This window comes from Corvus brachyrhynchos, unplaced genomic scaffold (assembly GCF_000691975.1).
Source record: "Corvus brachyrhynchos isolate BGI_N302 unplaced genomic scaffold, ASM69197v1 scaffold17, whole genome shotgun sequence".
Classification (NCBI taxonomy): Eukaryota; Metazoa; Chordata; class Aves; order Passeriformes; family Corvidae; genus Corvus; species Corvus brachyrhynchos.
In genome coordinates, this window is record NW_008240046.1 from 2,043,968 (window position 1) to 2,068,397 (window position 24,430).

Below are 24,430 nucleotides of genomic sequence, written 5' to 3' on the forward strand. Positions count from 1 at the left end.
AATGCAAATGTACTGCTAAGAGTTCCCAGCAAAGAGAAAGGAAAAGACCATTTCATATTTTAAATATTTACCGGAAAAGTCTCTCAAGGCACAAAGTAGTTTAAGGATCTAAGTATATATAAGACTGATTAGAGGAGAGCAAAGGGAAAGGGCTGGTAAATAAGTTGTACCAAGTTGCATATAGCTGAACAATGGCCAGACCGATGGCAGGAATTCCAGTCTTGGGAATGACAGTATCTGAGACAGCCACAGCTCTCTACCTTAAGTCTGCTTCCCTGTGCTGCTTATGCCCCCTTATGCTCAGGGCATAAACAAAGTTAATGTAGATTGTATTTAGTTGGTTAGCTTTTCCCTCTCAGACCCTTGCTTCTCCCAAGTTTCTGAAAAGAAAGCACTAAACTCTTCTGGCTGATTGATGGTGCTCTCTGCTAACTACTGACTATGTTTTGATTTTTTTGGTAATTGGAAGAAAAAATAAACAAATAACAAAACAACAGCTTAAAGGTCTTCTACTCTATTTTCTTAAACGTTTTAGTCTTCCTAGAAATACCTTCTGTATCACTTAACAGGGATGGATTCTCTGTTGTAAAGCTGAAGTAGAATTTTAGCCACGTGTACGTATCAGGAAGGGGAATCACTGCAACACCATTAAAAAGAGCTGACTTAAATCTAGACTGCCTCAGATAGAACTTTTTCTGGCTTCTGATGAGATTAATCATGTGGTAAGTGAATAAGCTCTTAATATTTTTTCCTCTAGTTTGTTCAAATTGAGGTTAAAGGTCAAAAATGTGTAATATTGTTAATAATTTAATTTCCTGAAAGTCTGATGGTTCATATTAAAGCAACATCCATATATTTGAACTTAAGCAAAATCAGAGAGGAATATGCTTTTAATATCTTTTTTTAAAGACAAAACTTGCCACACAGTAAATACGCCGTTGTGACTCCAGTACATTAAGGTAGAACTTAATGTTCTGTCAACTTTTCCTATGCCCCTCTTATTGCTGTGCCTCTACTGCAATTTTATAGCACAGTTTTGCAGGGAAACCACTTGTTTCTTGCAGTTTTCAAATGCTGCAATATAGAAACAACTAGAAATATAGCTATTTTGAAAGAACATTATAAAAATCACCACAATTTACATGATAAGTAATTAATGCATTAGTAATCTCACAGTTCTATTTTTAACCATACAGAGATACACATCCTCATGTTTTAAACACATAACAATCTCCAGTGACAGGAAGTTACTTAAATTTTCTTTCAAATTGAATTAATATTTCTTAGGGAAAAAAACCCAAGTAACAGTTGTTAACAAGTTTATATTGTTAATATACATAAGTTTGCTTGTTCATAAAACAGACATGAAAAATCTAAACAGCAAGGCTGTCATTTAACTATTGTGCAGATGATAGCATCAATATTTTGTCAGTTTTGAACCACATATGGTCAAAGGAGAGTTCACACTTTTTTCCTACCCTAACATATATGTGTTTCTTCATTCTATCTTAAATGCTTCTTTAAAATGTAAATCATCACCTTCTACTTTGGCTGTTCCAAACATGACACAGTGCAATATTGGTCTACTGTTTACAAATATATTGTCAGGGAAACATTACTCTTTGATATTATTATTCTGTTTCACTTAAAGGCAATAAAATCATCTCTGATTAACATGGGTCTATTGCAGCCAAGTCCCAAATATTTTTTCCTCACTACAATTGTTTCACCAATTATGAAATAACGTAGGTTGACACAGGGCAAGTAAATGAACAACCCCCTCAAATTTGATACTGAAAATGTACATATAACCTTTATTGTATTGAATGTTATCAAATACATTACCTAATGCAGAGATCCAGAATGGATAAAGTTCTTTAGTGAGAAGCGCATCATCTATTTGAGAAAGGAAACTTTTCAGTACTTCAGTCACATCTTCAAGCTGATGTTTTCCTGCTCTTAGTTTAACACTTCTTGCATCTTTTTTGAAGCTTTCCAGCAGTTCAGCCACACTGGAAGAATCACCATTCTTAAGATAGATTTGCTTGCTACCTAAACCTAAGGCACAGAAATACAGGACAGAAAAATAAATGAATATAAAATCAAGTATTCTGTTAAAAATTCCAGACATCGTTATATGAAAACTATATGTGGCTGCCAAACATGTTGCATTTCCTAACAAAACCGCTCTGACTTTTTACACACTGCAACGTCTTCTTACACCCAACTACGTCTCTTTGCAAAAATATTCACCATAATAGTAAGCAAGCCTGGGATCACTATTTCAGGAGTATTTTACAGGCAATTCAAATCCCCAGATCTCTTCAGGACTTCCTAAAACAGTACTTTCAACAGGCACAGTAACGAGAAGAAGTTTTCATGATAGATATTGTATTACACATAAAACACAGATGCTTTCATGAGAAAACTCCTTTTATTTTATTACTCTACTGATGAACTCAGCTTAAGACTCAGAGTATTATTGCATTCATCCAACCTGAAATATTTTATTCTTAAAAGCCTCAAGATAAGTAGAAAATATCCTTTTTTCTGATTTTTCTCATATTCTGGAAGACATCAGTCAGCTATTCTTCTTGTATGTAACAACTAAAACCACTAAAGGCAACTTAAGAAGAAAAGGTATAGTTCAAAACAAAGTCATGACTACCTTCAATCACTGCATATGTGATTGTAATCAAAACTTTTGTTTTTCAAAACTTGTGTAAGTTTGGCATAGATGTGCAGTCCTGTTTATCTCTGTAGAGGTGTTTTCTGCATTCACATTTCTTGAAAGAGGACGGTACTTTATGCCAAACCCTGCTTTTCTTACATACTTGTCAAATTTAAGTACTCTGTCAAAACCTGTGAAATCATGTCTAATGTTTCTACAAGTCACCTTCCCTGTAATGCCCACAAGTACTTCCATTTGGTACTGCCTTTGTGGTGTTACTGTCAGGAGCAGCCCTGGAATGCAATAGCATCTGTCTTCTTAGACTACAGCTTAAGACAGAACCTTTACAACGATGATACAAAAGATGTATGCATGCAAGTAATGCATGCAAATAATTCCTTCAGCTTTCAGCTGAGCATTTTAACAGCTACTAATGCTGATCCCGAAAAGCATATTTTCGATAAAGATCTAACTGATTTAAAAGACATTAGGAAACTGAATTTTAATTTAGACTACACAAATAGCTCTAAGTGGCAGACATAATTAACCTGCTTTAACAATTCAGTGGATGAAATGGTTTAAACTATACTTGGAATAATTTCTATTGCTAATGATTAAGAAATAATTTAGCAAAGCTTTTTCCTTAGTTTTAGGCACTAGGTGTAACTCCAGTACAACTATTTACAATAATGCAGTGTTGCTATATTCAAAGGTTATTTAGTTAAACTTCAACGACTCAGATAGAAATTAGATGTTTTCATACTGACAGAGGTTACAGACACATTTATACCAAAGACCAATTTGTACAGGGTTGATATTCATGTAGCATCTCACAAGAAAACTTATGCATTTGAAGTAGTAAAAGGACACAAACATATCTGCATATGACCTAATGCCATGGAAAGTTATGCTAGCAAAATTTACTTAAATAAATGGTAACTGACTATACATCCTTAGGCTATTTCACTGAAAAAACAGCAGCCTAAGACTGAACTCAATTCCACAGTTGATGTCACCTTCCAAGAAGCTGTGCTCATACCATAGCTTTTCCAGGTTCAGAGAGTTTATTTTCTGGGCTGAGCTGTCTGCACTCAGGCACTGGACCCCAAGGCTGTCTCATAAGGCAAACAACACAGTATTTAAAATAGAAAGGTGTCTATAAAGGGCATTTACCAAGCTGTATTTCCCCAAACTGACCATTCTCAGATGTGTGGTTGTGTATTGCACCATCTCATCAGAATGGCAAGGCTAGTGAAGGGCATGGTTTAAGTAATATATAAACTCATTCAATAGGATCTGATACTGGGGGTGCTTAGGTATTACACAAATGATCTTAGCTTGAATAAAATCCACTATACTTACCATACTGCGTAACAAATGCTATGCAGCTGTTCACTATAATAGGAACATCATTTTTGCTGAGCTGCTGATCTTGTAATGCATTACCATCTGTACCTGCTGCTTTTTCAATTGCAGTATACCAGACCATGAAATCCAGCCTTGTATGGCCATGGATATATAGAGTTCTGAAAAGTATAAAAATATTTTGAGCTCAGGAAAGAAATAAAAAAATGATGTTATTGTACTACGGCAAGAAAGCAGATGTTCAGAAAATAAAGAAAAAAAGAAGAGAAATACTTGGAGTAAGACATCAAGGCACCTTTCCCCACATAAAGCTGTGATGGTAGTCTGTTGTTACAGCATCTTTTTTTTTTCCAAATACATTTGTATTACCAGTGCTATAAAAAATGACAGAAGATCCACAAGCATTGTCACAAGCCTTTGAAAGAACCTGCCAACATTTTAATTACTCTTCTTCAGTCTTGGTCCTACACTACGCATTCATATGTCCACACGACAGTTAAGCAGGAAACAAATTTAGAGACAACTTTCAATACTGTAAAAAGCTTTCCTTCTTTTGTATTCGTGCCCCTAAACACCACACACCCACCAACCTCTTCTATAGAGCAGCTGAGACATACTGAACTTCCCTCCTACACAAGTATCAAAATGATCACCCACTATCACAAAGCTAAGGGACATATACAAAAAAGATAAGAGTTGAGGCAGAATAAGTTAATGCAACACTTTGACTGTATATCAAAGCACAGCCTTGTTCTGACTCTTTTATTTAAGCATGCTACAGTAATCTCCTCTGTGCCACCCTGACAAGCTAGCTTCTAAGAGAAAATAGCAAAATTGAAAAGTTTAAGAGTGTAGGTCCATCTACATGCATGTGTGTAATAAACAACTTCCTAAAGTATTAAAACAGTAAGCAAACTTTTCTACATACATTCTCTTATCTCCCACTAAAGACACGTAAGAGGTCAATTTTCTCTAATGACCATTTATTTCCTAATTATGAAAAGCCAAAATGCTCCACTGAACTTCTATAAAAATGGTTTCATCAAAATAGAAAAAACATTCATTTTGATTATCTCATTTGAGGGGGAGAAAGCATTTTATATGATGAAGAAATACTTAATTTCATTTCTTTTTAGTAGTATGTTTCTATTTGGCTTTTATAAATGTTTCCATTCTAGCATTCCTAGCTTGGTAGGAAGGGAGGATGCAGTCAATGTATTACATACACAGAGCCAGGATCTGAACTCTTCTCAAGATCCACCATACAGACTGAGCCATTCAGCAGCAGAGTAGATAACACTAAAATATTTCATCACACTGAACCACATTTTTAGGAAGTCCTTATTTCATGACTTCAAAAGTCATGTTAACCACCACACATGCCTGGATAGTAGAAACACAGCCTCTCTCTCCCACTAAGAAAAAAATAATAATTTGCATAAAGCTCTCCTATTTTTGCAGCAAAATGAGTGTGCCTAATTCAGTGCTGTCAAACTTAAGGTTCCTTAAGACTTGTCTAAACAGGTAGTTCTCAATCAATACCTTCCAAAGAATACACCACTACATGTTCTGGTATTGCTATTGCCATATATATAGAAGGAAAGTAAGAAGTTTGAATTGAGTAGAAAAAAGTTTGACAGTGCATGATACTCTACTCCTTTGCTACTACTATTCACAGATCAGAAGTTAGGACAATGATTTATAAAAGATTTATGGTGCTTTCCAACACAAGAAATGTAGATATATATGCATATTATTGTGTTTTTATTTCCCCTGCAGAACAGCAGGATTCACATTATGGTATTATGCAAAAGGATAAATGGAAGTCTCAACAGATTATTTTTTATCTAAAGAATTATGATATATACAGGAAGCAGCATACTGTAAAGTGAAAATATTATTACTTCTAAACAAGAAAAGGGCAACTCTGCTGCATATCAATGAATTGATACCAGAGCAGGAGACAAAAAATACCATACTGAACTTCAAAGGTCATATAAACTTATCAGTATTTTTCACAGAGATACGAAAGTCTAAATCATGTGTCTGTCAATCAATTGTTGTGATATATGAATTACCTAAACTATGTGGAAAAGATCACCTTGTATTTTATGGATCTTTCAATCTTCCCCTCAATGCATCACATTAGAAAAAAGATACCAGAAGTACAAAACGATTATGTTCTCCTAGTTTTCTAAAATTTGAGAACCTGCTAAGCTTAATTTTATTACAGAGGAAGAGGTTACTTAATAATTAACAAAGAAAATGTGGTATTTGTTTAAGTTGTGGTCCCATAGGACCAAAACAGTCGTGAAAGAGAAGTTGGTGGTAAGAAACATAAATGTGAAAACCATGGACCCTGGATTGTTCATAGAAGGCAACTGATTATTTTTGAAAAAATTATATGTGCCTAGTCAAAAATCTCCAGAGTGGCGGCATCAAAAAGTAAGATAAATCAGAGAGGCAATTTCACTACAATACCATAAAAGCGAAGAAGGGAGAAAAGGAAATTAAACCAGTGCCAGACACAGTTCAGAACTCAGTCAATTTCCTGTGGAAGTGGCTTAAAAGCTCATCTCAAACCTCAATAATTTTTGGCTGAGAGAGAACACACATAGAATAACTTTAAATCAGAAAAACATACAACAATTTACAAATTAGATGTTTAAAGCAGTCCTTCTCAGTTTAGTCCTTTCAGACAAATGTAACAACACTTTTAATTTTATTTTTCCGTAATTGTAAATGATTTTTTGATCTCCTTGAACCTGGAAGCACGGAAAAGACAAGGGGAAATAATTTCCAGCAGAAGAGCAGAACTTTCCTCAAGCACAGTAGGAGTCTTCTACAGAACTTTATGAAGCAATAGAGGTAACTTTGCAGAACTAACCTCTGTGTTCATAGTTTTCAGAGAGAAGTAATAACAAATACATGCATTTCTCACTAAACTGTCATAAACAAAATATAAAGTTATATTAAATCCAAGGTTTAAGACTAAACATAAACACGGGCTGAAACACAGTGATATAGCACAAAACTGAGGAATTTAAAGATTTTATAGAAGTAATCATGTTTGAAACTATTTGTACTGTAATGTTTATGAAGATCTACCATGCAGATTACCAACTATTTTCCACAGACTCAACCGAAATGCATTCCTCCAATATAAATGCACTGCCTTCTATAGTACATTTATGTATGTGCTACTTCTTCCAGTTATAAAAATTGACAAAGATCACACATTTCATAACGAATAGATAGCAGTAGTGACAATATGGCGAAAAATGGCAGTTTTCTATGTTGTGTGAAGCACATACTGTCCATAGCGAAGAAATTAATAATTTAAGTACTCAAACAAACAAGGCGGCCTGCGAACACAGATTTCTGCCTTAGTGAATTGAGAGAATTGAATTGGCACAAGTGACTGCAGCAGTCCACAATCACTGAGTCTCAACATTAAGGAAGCTACTGTACAGCTTTATTGTTGACTACCAGCACAGCCTTCTGCCACAGCAGTCAGACAAACAACATACATAACCACACTTCATCCACAAGTGTGCAAAGGCTTGTCTTTAACCCATCCTGCAAAATCCACTAGCTTTAGCTATGTCTACAAGCTTTGTTGTACAATTCTGCAATGGGAAAGCAGTGGTACCAAGTGATTTTGGGTAAAGCGGTCAGGGAGAGAGAGAAACAGACATCAGAACAACTCAGTGTTCTCTGGCAATTTCCACATGATTCTAGTAATTTACCTGTCTGAAAACAGGTATTAAGTAAGAATCAATATGAAATTATTTCGGAAAATCAAATTGCAACTAAAGCATGGACGTTACATAAACAATTACTGTAAATGTAACCAAGCAACATTTCTTCAAGGAACTTTCAAAAGGTCTTACATCCACCATTTCATATAGGAAGCACAAGTCCTTTCATCTGACTCTTATGTTTATATTAATTCTGGATTTTAGAATTTTGTGCCCATAACTTCATTTTATGAGAACACTTACTGCTATCATCACAGGGTTAAGAAAAGAACAATGAATGAACCATCAGCATAAAGAAATTGTGCCAGTATGTAGGGAAGGTTTGTTACCCATAATAAGAAAGAGCTAACTACAAGAGAAGCATAACAGGGAAAAAAAGAATCATCTGGATTACATTATGGTCTGAAAACATCCACAGACACCTAAAACGAGCTTAAATTTTTTCAGAAAAATATAAGAAATATTTGAAACTGAATTGTCTGCACAACTGTGTTTCTTGAAAGCGTAGCATTAGAGATTTTGCATTAAATTCTACTTATAGAAGATACATTTAAAAACTACGGTATACAGATATTTTCAGACAACTTTCTTCTTTTCATTTGTGCAGATCCCTCTGCTGGCCTCAGTTGAACTACACAGGAGTAGCTGTTTCACCAAGGTACTATGGAACTTCTGTTTGGATAGCAACAGGAGATCAAGTATCACCAGTCACTTCAAGTGTTTTAAAAGCACAGAGGAGAGAGAGATCAAGGGAAAAAATCCAAACTGAGTATGGAGCAAATCAGAGGACACCTCATTCATATCCTCTCAAACCTAAGATAGCAGATTGAGAGACAGAATTCTGAGACATAAAAATGATAAAAAAACCAGGAAGTTGGTAGTAAATGCTCCAATGAGATACTTTTTTAACAGGGTAAAAGGAGATAGGTCATTTTGAAGAAACCATTATTGGCAGACTAATCTGGGAATAATTTTCTCAGTGGGAAAACTGCTTTTAATTAAGTAGTGCTTGTTAACATTTCGTGACACAGACATAAAATGTAATTAATGCACAAAGATATTCCCTCCTTTAAAAAGTCTGCAAATTTACTCTCTTGCTAGCAGCTCTAAGTGAAAAAACTCCAGAACTCATCAACGATAATTCTAAGATATCAATATAAAAACAGATCAAAGCTTTATTCAGATAGGAACCTTACCTTCCTTTTTCAACAAGCAGCAGGACATCTATTCTCTCTCCGTTTTGCATCACACTACTGGTTGCTGAAAAAAAATACATACACATCCATATGACCTTCACAGACACATATTTACAGACAAATGCATACATGCATGCACATACACTTTTTTTTCAAAATGATCTCCAGTGGCAAATGGAGCACTGAATTCTTAAACTTAACAAATAAAGAATACTGCTGATAATAGAAACAAAACTCCACAAAATACCACATTACATTTACAAGAAAAACTAATACAGAATATGATCAAGAAATTTTAAACATGTATTTTTTAATGTGAGAACATGCTACAGTGTTTTATTACACTAAACTTGTAAATACAAGTTGTAGAAGACAGAACGATTCAGAAGTAAGCTGGATTTTGGAATCCATTAACTTCTTGCATCTTAATGGCTGCACATATTTACAATAACATAATGCAAGTTATCTGTTAAGCGTGAAGATCAGTGCCATCCTTCTTTATGTTGCTTTATGTTATCCCTGCTAAAAAAAGCACCCTGTAAAACACCTACAGCAAATACATCTGGATAGTTTTCAGTTACAGTGCTTATAAAACTATACCGCGCACTATAATAAAACCAGTAAATTAAATGTAACATGCTTACTAATTCAAAATTCTGAAAAGTTAATATCTCAAAGTGCATGTAATATATTATCCCCACCTTACTTCAACTAATTTCCAGCGACAGTAAAGTCCTAAATACCAATGAAATTCAATAAACACATTGCATGTTATTTGATGCTTTTGTATCACATCTACTCATAACCTCACCTATATTTACTGAATCAAATATCAAGAAGGTAAGTTACTATACTTCCACAAATGATTCATTATTTGTCAAGTTTCATTTACACAAATCAGTATTAAAGGTGGAGCAGATTTGTTCTGGAGAAAATAGAAATCAAAGAAAAGAGTATGGATCTATAATATTTCCAAGAAATACAATTACTATTAAAAAACCCAAGCAAAACCAATTCTCACCCGAAAGTCAAAAGTGTTTCATTTTTATACATGAGATATAATATACACAGATTTTGCATGCTTTCATGATTCTGGCACAGGCAATTACAGTTGCATCATCAAAACAAATATCGGGAACAGTTCTCCTACTGCCTAATCTTTTAATTCTGAATTAAGATCAAAAGCATTCACAAGTTAAAAGACACCTAGAGGCATAAAAACATTCCTGATTAAAAACCACCTTCATGTTGTTATTCACACCAAATATAAGGTGGCAGTAAATAAACAGTAGAAAACCCAATGGCATTTAGGCAAGCTCCTGCAAAACAGTCCACATTCTGTCAGCATTTATCAAGAGGATTATCAGCAAAGAGCTAAATTATCTTCCTATGTTACTTTATTATAAACCTTGAATTATATGTACTTTTCTATATAACATATTGCCTTGTTCAATATAAAATCAAGTAGGGCAGATATGCTTAAAAGAGGATTCAGAGCATAATTACAAACAATGATATAAAATTGGTCATAGAAGACCATTTTTACAAATATTCTTATCTTTCCACATCATGACACTGAGCAAATAATATTTTTAGTATCAGAAAAAAGTCTATTAGTCTGTGAAATATTTTTCCAAGAGAATTATAATTTTCCAGTATGTTTGAGTATTTTAAAACTAGACCTGTCAATCATCTCAAGAACATGTTCTGCAGTGAGTATTTCTGACCTGTCAAAAATATGAGACAATAATCCCAAAAGGTTATATATTATTATTCAATTCTGTACTCCTGTAAGACAGACATGGCTGCAACTGGAACAAAAACCGTCATCATTCATTTTAAAGATGTGAAAAATTTCTCTAGCATGTGCCAAAAAGTAGGAAAAAAAACCCCAAGACAGAAATTTACTAACTCCATATTTAGATAAGAGTTGGAATAACATCTGACTCATGTGAAGGAATAGTTACTGAGCTTCCCAAAGTTTATTACTTTGAAATGTAGTAGAAGTCTCCTTAACAGTGAATTAATCCCACAGAACATTTTCTGAATACTAGATGTTAAACCAAGTTCTTACTTAATTCTTGCAACCTCCTTAGATATATGGAATCTTCTTCAGCATCCTCCATTTCAAGACAAAAATAAAGGCTCGACTTCTCTATAGCAAACCAGCCTTTTCTCCACTGATCCAGGCTATGGCAATCTTTGTAGTACAGCTGCCCAATCAGGTCACAGTCTCGCTCTAACAACGATTCAGCCACAGGAGGAACAAAATGCTACCAAAGAAAATGGGGTGAGTCAGATGAAGAAAAAAACCCTCCGCCCCTAAAAAACAAAATCAAAATATTGCAAATCTATAGGATTCTAGGAAGAAGGTCACAGTAAAAAAATAAAGATATATCACTCATAAATCCACAGATACACTAAATTTAAAATATAAAATCAAGTTTAACATTTTTTCCATTCCTACACTACAATTCAAATATTTTTGCTTTTAAACTACCATTGATTTAATTAGTAATGTGATTATTAACATTTGGAACAGTATAAAATATGGTATCGCTTTATGAATTTTGTTTCAGCAAATAAATTTAACAGAATTGCAACCATAAAAATCTTAGATGAAATATATTCATATAGTATATCTCTTTATACTAGAGCACCTTTAATATATTCTTAAGGTCGGTATTAAAATGCTGCTTCAATTCCTTTCACATTTTATTATCTTGTTTCAAACATTAAATCACAGAAGTTATTTCTTTCTGCTGCTCAAGAAACCTTTACACACAGGATAGATCAGTATTCATCAATAATGGCTTCTCAAAGGTTTTAAGCTAACAATGACACTTTATTATTTGTGCAAAGGCTCCTGGCCTAACTGAAAAAGCTAATTATCGGTATTACCTTAGCTATTGCTGACGTCCATTTTCTTTGTGAATATGCAGTTTCAGCTCCAAATAGAAAAACACGTTCTGACATTAAGTATATTTCAAATGTAAAGATGTCCCTAAAGCAAGCAAGAGAACACAAGAGTTTTATTTCACTATTTTTTCATTCTTTCCATCTGCATTTCTCCACCAATATTACAAGTACAGCGCAGCTAATAATAGAGCACTTTACAACACAACAGGATCAAAGTACTTTGCAGGTCAATAATATGTGTTTTGAGGCTATGGTGTAATAGTTTTCTGAGTAATTCCAAAATGCATAAAAATGTTTACATATAGTCATTAAAAATATGTACGGAATTTTTTGCTTTTTCAAGTTCATGCAATTTGAACAAGTATATTTTTGTGATGCATTCAAAATATTTTTTTTAATGTTTAATATAAGCAGAACAGCTAGTTGAATGGGAAATTATAAACAAGTTGAAATGTTGGTTCATAGGCACCTCTAGATGTCATTTGGTCTAATCTCCTGCTCAGAGAGGGATTATCACAATGAGAAGCCTTGAGAACAGTCAAGGATGGAGAGTACTATTATTCTCACCAACCTATTCCTGTCCTCCACCTGCCCTCTAAGAAGAGGCTGTCAGACAGCCTGAATCTGCTGGGGCGAAATGCGTGGTCACTGTGTATCACCTGCCATCACCAAGATGAGTAGGACTACTTTGAAGTTGCTGTACCTCGAGGTGGTCTTAAAAGTTTTCTTAAGGTAGATTCTTGGGTTTTTTTCTTTTTAAGAATTATACCATTATTTAAGCAGATGAACCCTGGTCTTTTCAATTTTTAATGGACAAATAAGGACAGTAAAAGAAGAAAAAGCAAACCAGTTTAAATTGGCATGGAATTTCGAAAGTAAACATAATGTGAAAGTTAGGGTTGGTCAGTCTTTAACTTACAAATTATGGTTCACCAATTTATAGCATGATTTTATCTGTGACCTGTCCATAGATGCCAAATAGATGAAATATGCTTTTTCATTTTAATGCTGGAGACTGAGATTTGTCTAAATGTGGAGAACTGAGCATGAGTCACTTCTGTCATTTTCAATAACCACTTTGAAAATTATATAAACACTTAGTTCTGACTAACAGAATAGGTCTTTTTAAGGACCAGCTGCTTCACTACATGAAATATCAAATCTAAAGAAATTTCTCATAAAACTCCTCAATCGCAGGTAAACCACAACAGGAGGTTAGTTATTCCCTGAGAGTGAAGTGTTCAGCCAAGATGTTTTTTTAATTTAGGTAATACCCAAAAATGGAACCACTTTGAAATGCTGCAAGCAATAGGTTATATTTGAAGACAGAAGAAAAAAGTGATATTTTTTTTTTCTTTTTTCTGAATATCACAGAGCTACTGCAGAATAATGAAGGTCACTTCCCTATATTTGATAGCATATTGACACACCACCATGTTTCAGGATTTCTCCCCCCTGTAGTGGTCTAAGTCCTTTATTCCTATTATCTTTTTCAGAAACTTACTGAATAGACTATGCTTTCTTTGCAGATGATTTTGTTTTGTAACTAAAAGCATTACAGTATTATATGATAGAAAGTTATTTTTATTTTAGGTGCATATAGACATGTTAAAAAATTTAAAGAAAGTGTTATGGAGTCTGTTAGATAAATACAAAGTATATTTTAAACAAAAATGTTGCCCTAAAGAAATCGAGTATCACTGGAATCAGATTTACATCGCTTTCCATGTGATGTTTGTCATGTACAAATGGCATGTGAGAGAGTTACAAAAGAAAAAACAAGACCCCACAAAAATAAAGCTGCTATCTTCAAACTAACAATATTCATCAGTTACTCTGTTGTCCTCAGCTACAGAACAAAGAATGGATTTCGAAGACCAGTATCTCTGTGACCAAATCCAGAAGCACTGTGGAGAGCTCTAGTCTATAGCATTTGAAGGAAGAAGCAAAGCAGGAATTTTGGCCTGAGGCAGTGGTCAATCCCAGAAAGCAAAATGAGTATTAATTGTTCAATTTATCATCATATAACCTTTCAAGCACTGAGAATATGCATTACAGATTTAATAACAGATGTATCTAATTTAAGCTGCCCTTTTAAATTACCTTAATATTTTCATTCTATCACTATAAGAAAAAAAAAAGAAAATCCCTAAATATCACACAGCACTAATTTCTTGACATCAAATAAAACAATTCCGCTTTTTTTCAAAATTCCCTATTCAAAATTCAAGAAAAAAATTAATAGTTTGTTTATTGAAATATGAATTCAGGAGCTTACCCTCTATTTAAAAAGTCTGACTTGTGTACTACAAGGCAGATAACTTCATTGATGTCAATCATACCATTAGGAGTGGTAGTTTTATCATTTTCATAGTAGCTCAGAAAGCCACTTTCTAAAGTGCACCATCTTTTGTTGCAATCTGTGATTAAAGAAATAATAGAAAGGTCAGGGTTTTTTAAGTAAGTTTTTTTTTCTGAAAAATAAGTAAACACAAGGTGGAGTAAAAATTCTGCAGAGCAACTTCAATTAATTCAAGTAATTATTACAACTAAATGTTTATTCCCTCTTATGACCTAAATACAAATACAACACATGACATAGCATAGTAATGTTTATTCGTTACTGAAAATACTCATGAATTCATTCTAGCTTACATCTAGCTCTTAGAACAAAATCTGAGGTGCACCTGTTTCCACTACTGCAGAGAAGCAGATCCTAAATGAAAAGACTATTTTTATTTTCTACAGTCTTAAAATTCCTATACAGCTGGCAAAATATTTCTGAGAATTTCATAAAACAGATCTGGCAAAAAAACACCCACAAAATCAAACAAAAAAACAGTTGCAATTTGCAAATGCTTACCACGTTATCTTATATTTCATTCAATTCCTTTCTCTGTTGTTTCCTATATGGTTTATACATGTTTTATAAATATTTTGGTATATTTTATTAGTATTTATTTGTATCATGCTATTTGCTATCTAGTACTATCTAGATTCTGTCTAAACACATTTTAAGTACTAAAATAAACATAAGATAAATGGCTTGATAATGTATAGGTTTACAGGAGTTAAGCACCGAACTTTAAGGTTTTGAATGTTCAGGGGTTTGTCCCTGAATGTTCCCCAGCTTTTCCCCTCCCATCTTCCAAAACGTATTCTTCAAAACAGCTCACTACTGCAATATTCATTAAACTATTAAACTCTCAAGGAAAACTTTGGAATATCAAGGCTTTTAAAAGGGCTCCATAAAACCTTTTACACTAGAAACAAATCAAACTTGAGCCTCTAAACCTCTAAGCTTTACTTTTTGATCCACTACACCAGAATAGCACCAACATTTGAGCTCTCTTCTTGCTGGTATCAACAGCTGTTAATTAACAATAACTCTCCTAAAAAGTTACACACCCCTGCTGAAACCACTGATGCTGCTATAACGAGAGGTACACACAGAGTTGGCTCTCTCATGTACTGAGACGTGCATAATGAAAAACGGGGCTGTATTTCCAGGTGTTCCACCTGGTTGGTATAAAACCTTGGTTAATTCACAGCACTGAATGATTTCTTGAGTGTCCTTTTACCATTAGATACCCCTCATTAGTCTACAAAGGGGAAACAGTTTCCTGTGACAACAAACATAGCACTTACATTTCAAGCCCTTGGTGCTAAAGGCAAGGCTGACAACTGCCTCAGGGACACGTAACACTGAAGAAGAACTTAACTCTAATGGTTAAACTGCTTCATAGGATTCTGAGTTGGAGCCCTATCCACACACAGCATTTAAAAAAAAAAAAAAAAGCCCCAAATTTAGACAAGCGCTGTGAGAGAATGGTACTCCCCCTCTGGCCTGCAGAGGACTCCATTAGCTCACAGCAAGTCAGAACTGCTTCAACAGGAGATCTCTTCTCTAGACCTAAATAGTTAGGTCAGATTTTTCAGGTAACATGACTTTATTTGAATATCTACAGGCAGAGGAGGGAACTGAAACTGTTTCTCCCACATATTAGTACTCTAACCCTCAAATTACTTCCTAAAGAGACTAAGAAGGAAAAAAATATTTCCACTTATTCACAATAATTTGCAATATACATATTACTTCATGTTAGTGAGATTTAGAAGCAGTTCTGGATGTAGTGAAAGAAGAGAAAAAGAAAGATTATATATTTTATGTTTTAAATAGCAAAAAGTACTTCTGTCATACTACTTCTTAAACATGACAGAGATAGATTAGAGCCCTAAAGCAAGAGCAGTTTCTCATTCAAAATTGCAGGGATTTTTGTTGTTGTTGAAAGGATGTCATTAAATCTCTCTCCCCTGTTCCATTTGTCTCCTTGAACTGCAAATGCTTAGGGAAACCTATCTTCCCAGGTATCTGTAAAGAGGCCATCCCAGAAATATCAGTCCTGAAAAACCCATGGGTAATTCAACATCAATACAAAAACGAAGCAAACAAACACCCACCCCCAAAAAAGGAAACAATAGAACATCCACCATCTTCAAGGCACTATCACAGTTTCAGAGAACAAAGCTTGAGCTGAGAGAAATCTCATTCTTTTCCACTTACTGTATATTCCTCCAAGTAGTAAGTGCAATGCTAAGCAACTGACTACAAACTTTCAAAGTATCTTCATTTTTGTCCACTAAAGACTTGAAATGGAAGACATTCAAAATTTCTTGCCTGGGGGTTTTCCTCATAAATTCTAAGACATCCTACTAAAAATGCTCAGTCTCAGTGCATCTCCCCCAAAAAGGACTACAGAAGCCATTCTGTGAGCACTTTCAGCTAAATCTTCAATCTATACAGGTACTTATAAATATACTGCACTTCTAATATGCCATTGAAAATGCCTCAGAAGAGATTGCCTTGTATCTGCTCTCTGCTTCCCTAAGCACTGACTTCTGGGTTTGTAATTTTTTTTATGAATATAGATACAGATACCCACAGCATGGAAGATCAGGCCTGAACTTGGAGCAAGTAGTAATCAGCTTTGCAGTTATTGTAATAAATGGTTAAAAGTTTTTTTTTGGTTGAGAAGAAGTTAAAAGTTGCTTGTTAGAGGAGTGGGGGTATGCAGTTAATCAGTTAATTGTTATTGCGATTGTACGGGTGTAATGTTGCCATGTGCCCACTAGATGGGGACACCAATGGGGAAAAGTAGCGGGTCTATAGAAAGGAAGAGAATGTTCTAGAATGTTCTTAAGATAACCTAATACCCATGATGTAAACACTTTGGAGGATTATTGGTTAGGGGGCAAACCAATCACTCTCAGCCCCAGAGACTGACAGAATTGAACACCAATGAGGACCCTAGCAACGAGCCATCAGAGGGAGGATCTGAGCTGCACCAATCACAGCATCAAAAGAGACTATAAGAACTGCTCCTGGGCTCAGCCCCACTGGTCTTCCTGAGGCACCCGAGTCCAGGGGAATACCGTGTGCGTTGCACTGTTTGTTTTTCTGGGTTGTTGAGTGGGACTTGGGCTTACCTCAAGTCTCCGCTCTTGGTTTTCTCTTTAATAAACAAGCAGACTTTTATTCCACCCAAAAAAGTCCAAGCCTCGTTTATAACAGTTATTACATTGTTTCCCAAATAAGCTCCTCACAATTTCAGAGCAATCCTAGGTAAAGTCCTACCCAGCAGCAGTCCTCTGTCAAAACAGGCATCTGCAAAGTTGCTGGGAAATGCCTGTTATCAGGCATTAGCTCAGTTATCACCCAATGCTTTCAAGAATTTGGAACCACACTAACATACAGATTCTTCAAAAGAACGGGAATTCTTTAAACAGGAGTTTAAACGGGAGTTCTATGCTTTAGCATGTTTTTAGGATCCACTAAGGATCTTAAAGGCATATGCCATGAGAATATGGACACAATCATACAAAAATATGTATACACCAGTGCAGGATGCCATGTAAGGATTTTAGCAGCAATAAATTCAATAATAAATCACCACAGATTTTTAAAATCCACATTATTAGTTTAGATGGAAGAAAAATATATGAAGACAAATGGGGAGAAAAAGGGAAAAATTATCTGATAACACTTCTCAGAAAAAAATAAAAACAGAAGACTGATACGCACAGGAGACCACATATATCTACCATGATATACATGCATTATCACCCCATAAAGCTCAAGTTGTCATAGAGTTCTTGTAGATGCTCATTTTTACTTGGAAGATTTTGTAAATTTGTGAGCTTGAAAAATACTGTGCTAAAAAGTCAGTGCTACTTGTAAAGGACTTCTGTAATAGAATCATTTTGGATGAAAACTAATTTTTGGCGTTTGTCTAAATATAATTAAAGCAAGAAGTGTTTCTATTTAGTTTTTATCATTTACTGTGTTAACCAAACAATTTTTCAGAAGTTCAGTCTTCTTCCTCTGTCAACCACTGAATGAAGAGATCAAGACAAAAAGTATTTTCTTTATCTAAAAGAGGTCTACTGAATCAAAGAGGGTATGTTATATCAAAGACATTTTATCTCAAAAAAAGAAATGCAATAAGTTACAAAGAATAAAGTTCATCCAAGTCATACATATTCATGTGTTGTTCAAATACATAAATTAAAAGTGAAATACCTTCTTTTAATTTCTTCTCTGTAGGAAGCTTAGCAGCATTAGAAGAAACCTTGTACAAGAACTCACAAAGAAAGGTGGAATGTGAAGAATCTTCAGAGAAGCCACTTTCAAAACAAGTATCATAGTTTGGGAAATCTATTCAAAGACAAAGGAGAAAATAACATACAGATCTTCAGTTATATCAGTTAAATCCATTTTTCCACACATCTTTCTAAATGCATGTCTGTAAATATGTAGTTGCTCTGCAGTATCTTTACTACAACACTAATAAAACTTACTGGTTTTATTTTTATAATTAGACAATATACTCACAAAAAACCACTGGTTCACATTTGTTACAATGTTGCCATTTTTTATCACTGCTTGCCAAGGTACTATAAAATACTCTTTTCTGATGTACCAAATTTTGATTTTCACCCCTTATGTAACATGCTTCAACAGAAGCAGACTGCTTCTCTTGAGGGCTTATGTAGAGTTTACCAGCAACTCTGGCAGCAGAGAGACAGTGATTCTGGGAATCATCATCCACATGCACTCATCTCCCTTTCCCTAAAGGTAAGAACCTGATGGTGCTGTCTTGGCTGCAGGGCCAAAAGCAGAAAAGACAGAGCCAAGACAAGCAAACCTCTCTCTACAGCTTTAGGACCACTTGAGATCATAGCTAGCAAAAAAAACCACCCTAGCTCCATGTCTGTACCATGACTGAGCTCATCATCCTATGATCCAGTGCATGGCACTGGCCTGAGCAATACTCAAGCAGAAATTCAGGCACTTTGTTTGCCCTTGGAAGCCTTCATTCATTCCTGTGTTTTCCACTAAGACCTTTTTTGTTCAGCCTATACAGTGTTAATTGGAAGAGTGACACAAGCCAATGGAAAACTGCTCCAGGACTACATACACATACATAGCTTTTCTTTTTTCAGTGTAAATCTGAATGTGAACTTTCGGCCCCTGACTGTTTCAGATAGTATCCAGCCCTTTTAAAAGAAAAGCTCAGTCACACCCATATGCCTCAATTTATTTATTGTTAAGAACAGCTTTCTGCTTTCAAGAGCCTCATAGCAGCCACACATTGCAAACAGAACTGTTGACTTCCAAGCCAAAGTTTGTAATTTTTTCTGCAACAGAAGCTGTGATGGGAAAAAGAGGTTTCTGGGATAGATCATATTGCAGGTTCAAGAGGTGAGTTTTATTTTGGGAGGAGAGCTTGTGAAAAACCAGCTAGATCTGTGTGCAATAGGAGTAGATATCAATTTAAATAATCTTTAAGAAAAAAACAAAGTGCTGGATGAATTCTTTAGATCTATGTATATAGATATATATAAGATATATAAGATATATATAAGATAGATATATATAGAGATAAATGTATATATCCATATTTTTTCTAGTAAAAGACTGATAATATTGACAGAGAAGATGATGGGTTTTTTCTGTGCTATAACTAAGGGTATGAGATCTATAACTTATCACTGTGTTGTCCAGGGTTTTTTAAGTGCTAAATATGATGTCTCAGCAAAGTAGTAAATCTGTACACAACTGAAATTGCGCACTAATAAAATCCAGTTAATGCCACCACAACTGCCCCTCTGCTATACCACTATTTTTTCAAAGCAAAGTCAATTTTTCTTCTGAATTTTTTCTTTCTCTTTTTCACAAAGAATTAGATCAAAAGAAAGAAATCCATCGTACCTGAGAACTTATTATGGTACAGGAATTCCATTTGCAGCCTTTGTCCAGCTTTCTTGGCGAGTAAGTACGGGGTGCTGTAAAGAGGGTCTCCAGTGGCACACATAGCATCAGCCCCGCTGAAGAGTAACATCAGAGTTTCTAGCACATCTTGCTTGACTACAGCAGCACACAGGGCCTTATCACAGAGAGGGAAAATAGGAAGTCTGTTTAAATTAGAAAGTTACTGGCAACAAATACATGCAAGGTAGATGCAAATCCTTTCACCTCTGATACAGCTAGACCATAAACATTGACAAGTATCTGGTCTGATATGGTCTGAATCTAGAAAAACTCAGCAACAACAACAAAAATATCCCAAAACATCAACCCAAACTCTGCAAGATGTTGCTGTCACAAATTTCACTTGGGAAGAATAACGTGCATTAATACAATTGGAGGGGAAGCTTGCTTTTTATTTATATCAAACTATTAAAGAAAATCTCTTATTATTTCAGAACTGAGAAATTCAACCGAAGAGATGAGATTAGATTCTTAAACTCTATTACTTGGACAAATACTGAAATTCCTAGGTAATTTTTTTAAAAAACAGTCAATAAGGTAAATTACTCTTCAGTGTATCTTAATACTTGTTCATCTTCCTTGAAATTTAAACATCTCACTGCATCATAAACACGAGTCTCCTTTTATTTTTGTATACACAAAGACAGACATGATCAACTTTTTTTTTCTTTCACAAGATTGGTCCAAAGCCTTAAAACCAAAAATAGCTATGCAATTACAGCAACATATTCCATTAAAATTTCTATTATTTAATATTTATTTAATTTATTTAGTTAATGAGTGAGTTTTTCTTAAGTAATTAAAGCAAAAGTCACTCAAATAGGAAGAGTACTCCTGTAAAATTTAGCTGTTCTAATAAACACATAAGCACCCGGGAGGCGCAAGATAACACAGAAGACAGTTCAGTAAAAGTTCTGGAATTACTTGGCAGTGAACACCTTATTTCATGGTAATTTCATGTCTCCATAGAAAATTTGATAACTTTTCCCAGTATTTAAATGATTATTTGACATATATCTTTCCCCACAAAAAACAAACCCCACAGATGTAAGAAAAATCATGCTTGTATAACATTGAGCTGCTTTCTGTGGTCTGCAGTTATAGTATTAAACAAAATCTCACAGCTATTACCAGTAAATAGAAAGCAATCCAAGTGTCTCATTTTGCAGTGACAAAGAGCTCCCCATGATGCCCCCAAATGTTTCCCAACTCCAATGAAATGCAGAAAACAAGCTATACAGCAAGAGGTTCTATACTTCAGCTAGAGGTGTTTCAGTGATAACTACTCTTATATGCCCTTATTTTAAATTATGTGTGTAACTAACATACAATTTACCAAATGTACAAAAAATAACACTTCCTTTTCCACAGTAACAGTGAACAAATGAGATGACTATGGTTCAAACCACACAACTTTTAAATGCCACTGCCTCCCCACAATCTCTACATATCCTTTGAGACAATTTGACTCATGTAATTGAATGCATTAAAATTGCAAAATGCATTAAAACTATTCTGTATTCATTAACCCTAAACAATCATGACTCAAACCATCAAATATTAGAATTCAGTCAAATGGTCATCAAAATTTACAGAGAGATTGATAACTAAAGTTGTCCATTTTATAACTCTATAGAATTTGGGTTTTTTGTAAAAGGAGAGAACACACATTTTCCATCATTAATTTTAGCTTTTTCATTTCCAGAAAGTTACAAGCTACTATGTAAGTGTGTATGAGCTCTTTTCACCATTGATAACAATGAATCCTCTACTGTATTTGAATGTTAGATGTCAGCCACGTAAGGTATAAAAAAAACCCCAAACGTAAAGAAGTAATCTAAAGAAGTGAAGTGGAAATTTGCATCCCTAGACTACACTTGAATTAAAATAAAGATCTATATTTTAGTGGTTCAGGAAAACATAGGAAGAATTACCATAACCTTCTTCAAGCAAACTAACGGGAAAAACAAGAAACGGAGTAGTCATACAATGACTCCTGCAAAGGCTCCTAAACAACCCTTACTCAACTGTGCCAGAATGCCACTCAGGATGCTGAATTAATTTCTCACCAGCTTAACAAGATGACCAAATTGCACACAGATACAGTACAATCCAAAATATAGTATGGGCTTAACCATGCTATATTACCTTATTCAACTGCTCCTTGGTTTTGTAGAGAAAAGGTGTTTTCCTGAATTTTCCCTCTTTGTATTTTTGGGTAATGAACGCTATCCTTTTTTCTGCAGGGTCATCAATATGCAATTCTTCATCTGGAGGAAGATTTCCAGCCCAAAAACTGTTTGCCCTCTTATTTCCAATGACGATAAAGAGCTAGATGAGATGCAAGGAAAAAGTTAGCAAAACAGCATGAAAGGTATGAAGCTAGCCTCTAAACAGTTTTCACCTGCTAAAAGTTGAAAAAGAAAGTTATTGAAGAAAACAAAATTGTCTAGAGGAGACAGAAGCCTCTCTCAGTCACTGCCTATGGTCATCTCTAAATTAATAATAAAGCCTGCAGTCATCATTTACCATCAACAGCAGCTAAGCTTTACAAGGCTAACCAGTTGTAACACTTCATTATATATTAGAAAATACTAGTTAAAGTTCAGAGAAGAGTAGCATGTGTTTTAAAGAAAACAGTGATGGCTCCAAGCCTATCAGGACCACTTTTTACCACCATCACTTTTTAACACCCCAAGCAGCTAAGCTGGTAGTGAGAAGTTTCCTCTATTTTCCCCTTTCTCCATCATGAGTACTCTCCAAAAGTATTTTGTTTCTTTTTCCCCAAAAATGTTAGATACTTGGAGAAATACTAAGAGAAATTGTACATTTTGTTAGCAAAATGAGTATTTTGAATTACACAAAGGTACATGATGCACAGAAACAGTGAATTTCCTGTAACAGCACCATATTGTTTAGCCGTTTTATGTTCAGTTTTCTTGTAAGGCAGTAAATAACTCCTTTTCGTACAGTAGGTTTCAAGATGGAAAAAAGAGTTAGAATATCACAACATACCTCAATAAGTTCATTGCTCCAAATGCTAGCATCCATTTTTAGACTTCGGACCTTTGAATCTCTTGGTCCTAAAGATCTGTGTTGTCCTGAAAATCCAAGAAAATTACTTAACTAAGGCACTTAAACAGGTTTTCTCTTCTGCTGAGGTAACAAAACAGTGTGATGAAACCAGATTTATTCTACTTGCTGTTTTAGAAAAGGTTAGGTTTGACATTTGAATATTAAATAACAGCATCAAAAATACACCTATTCGAAAAAAAAAGTTAATTTCATTTGATAGTAATGAATAAACAAAGTAGGCTGTCTCATGTAGACTATTTCTGGGAGAGTTTGGTTTGAAAGAAAGCCTAGAATTAAAAACTATTTCCTTAAATTTACTGCTTAAGGACATATTTCAATATAAAACATGACATAATTATATTTTTAGTAGTATCTGAAAAAGCTATCCCTATTGACAGTAAAATATGCCCATATGTAACAAAATTAATACCCAACATTTATACACTAAAAATCATTATTCTTTGGTATCTAGCCTTGCAAAAGCCATTCCTTTCCCATGAAGTGCTATTGCATCTTAATTTCCACTAATTGTGAAGGATTATTCATCTGAGAGAACTCAGCTACCACAGACATGCCATTTATGCATGGAAGTGCTTTAGAGTAAGAATGCCCTTGGTATTAAAAAAAAGTTTTGCTCACATTTTCTTTCTCAAAACATCCACAAGGATAACACTTCAAAAATAAAATTAAATAAAATTTTTAAAAAGCCAATTCAAGGACATACATAGATATGCAAATACGACATTTTGTAGAACCCACATAGCTTGTCATTAATTACTCACCTGCACACTTCTTACAAATGACAACACAGAGATTGATGGATGCCCAGTCAGGACTGGGAGCTTTACAGTCAGCGCAGCTCCTGTTGGACTCATTGAACCAAATCTTCTCAGCTACTTCATAATCAGATAGAGTTTCTGCTATTGATTGCTGGAGTGCTTCAATCCAGTCTTGTTTCTCTCTTTCTGACTCTGCTGTAAAGCTGAAACAATTGACTTTTCTGTGTTATTGATCTTTATTTTAAAGCCCAATTAAACATGGTCTGTAGTCTCTCTTATTTATTACATTTACACCCAAAATCACAGTCAAAAATCTTCCTCCACACAGATAT

General features: G+C 34.6%; 1 protein-coding gene across 3 annotated transcripts in view; it reads right to left on the minus strand.

The window, feature by feature from the left end:
* The window catches only part of ARAP2 (ArfGAP with RhoGAP domain, ankyrin repeat and PH domain 2), a 124,413-nt gene that overhangs the window by 41,450 nt on the left and 58,533 nt on the right, over nucleotides 1-24,430 (minus strand). For all 3 annotated transcript variants that reach the window (XM_017744618.1, XM_008641360.2, XM_017744621.1), the window contains exons 11-21: nucleotides 24,102-24,301; nucleotides 23,260-23,345; nucleotides 22,393-22,575; nucleotides 20,185-20,359; nucleotides 18,493-18,627; nucleotides 14,191-14,332; nucleotides 11,895-11,997; nucleotides 11,068-11,266; nucleotides 8,994-9,057; nucleotides 4,034-4,197; nucleotides 1,846-2,058 (exon numbers count right to left, since the gene is read on the minus strand). In XM_017744618.1, the coding sequence (XP_017600107.1) occupies nucleotides 1,846-2,058; nucleotides 4,034-4,197; nucleotides 8,994-9,057; nucleotides 11,068-11,266; nucleotides 11,895-11,997; nucleotides 14,191-14,332; nucleotides 18,493-18,627; nucleotides 20,185-20,359; nucleotides 22,393-22,575; nucleotides 23,260-23,345; nucleotides 24,102-24,301 (1,664 nt within the window). The remainder of the gene's footprint in view (nucleotides 1-1,845; nucleotides 2,059-4,033; nucleotides 4,198-8,993; nucleotides 9,058-11,067; nucleotides 11,267-11,894; nucleotides 11,998-14,190; nucleotides 14,333-18,492; nucleotides 18,628-20,184; nucleotides 20,360-22,392; nucleotides 22,576-23,259; nucleotides 23,346-24,101; nucleotides 24,302-24,430) is intronic.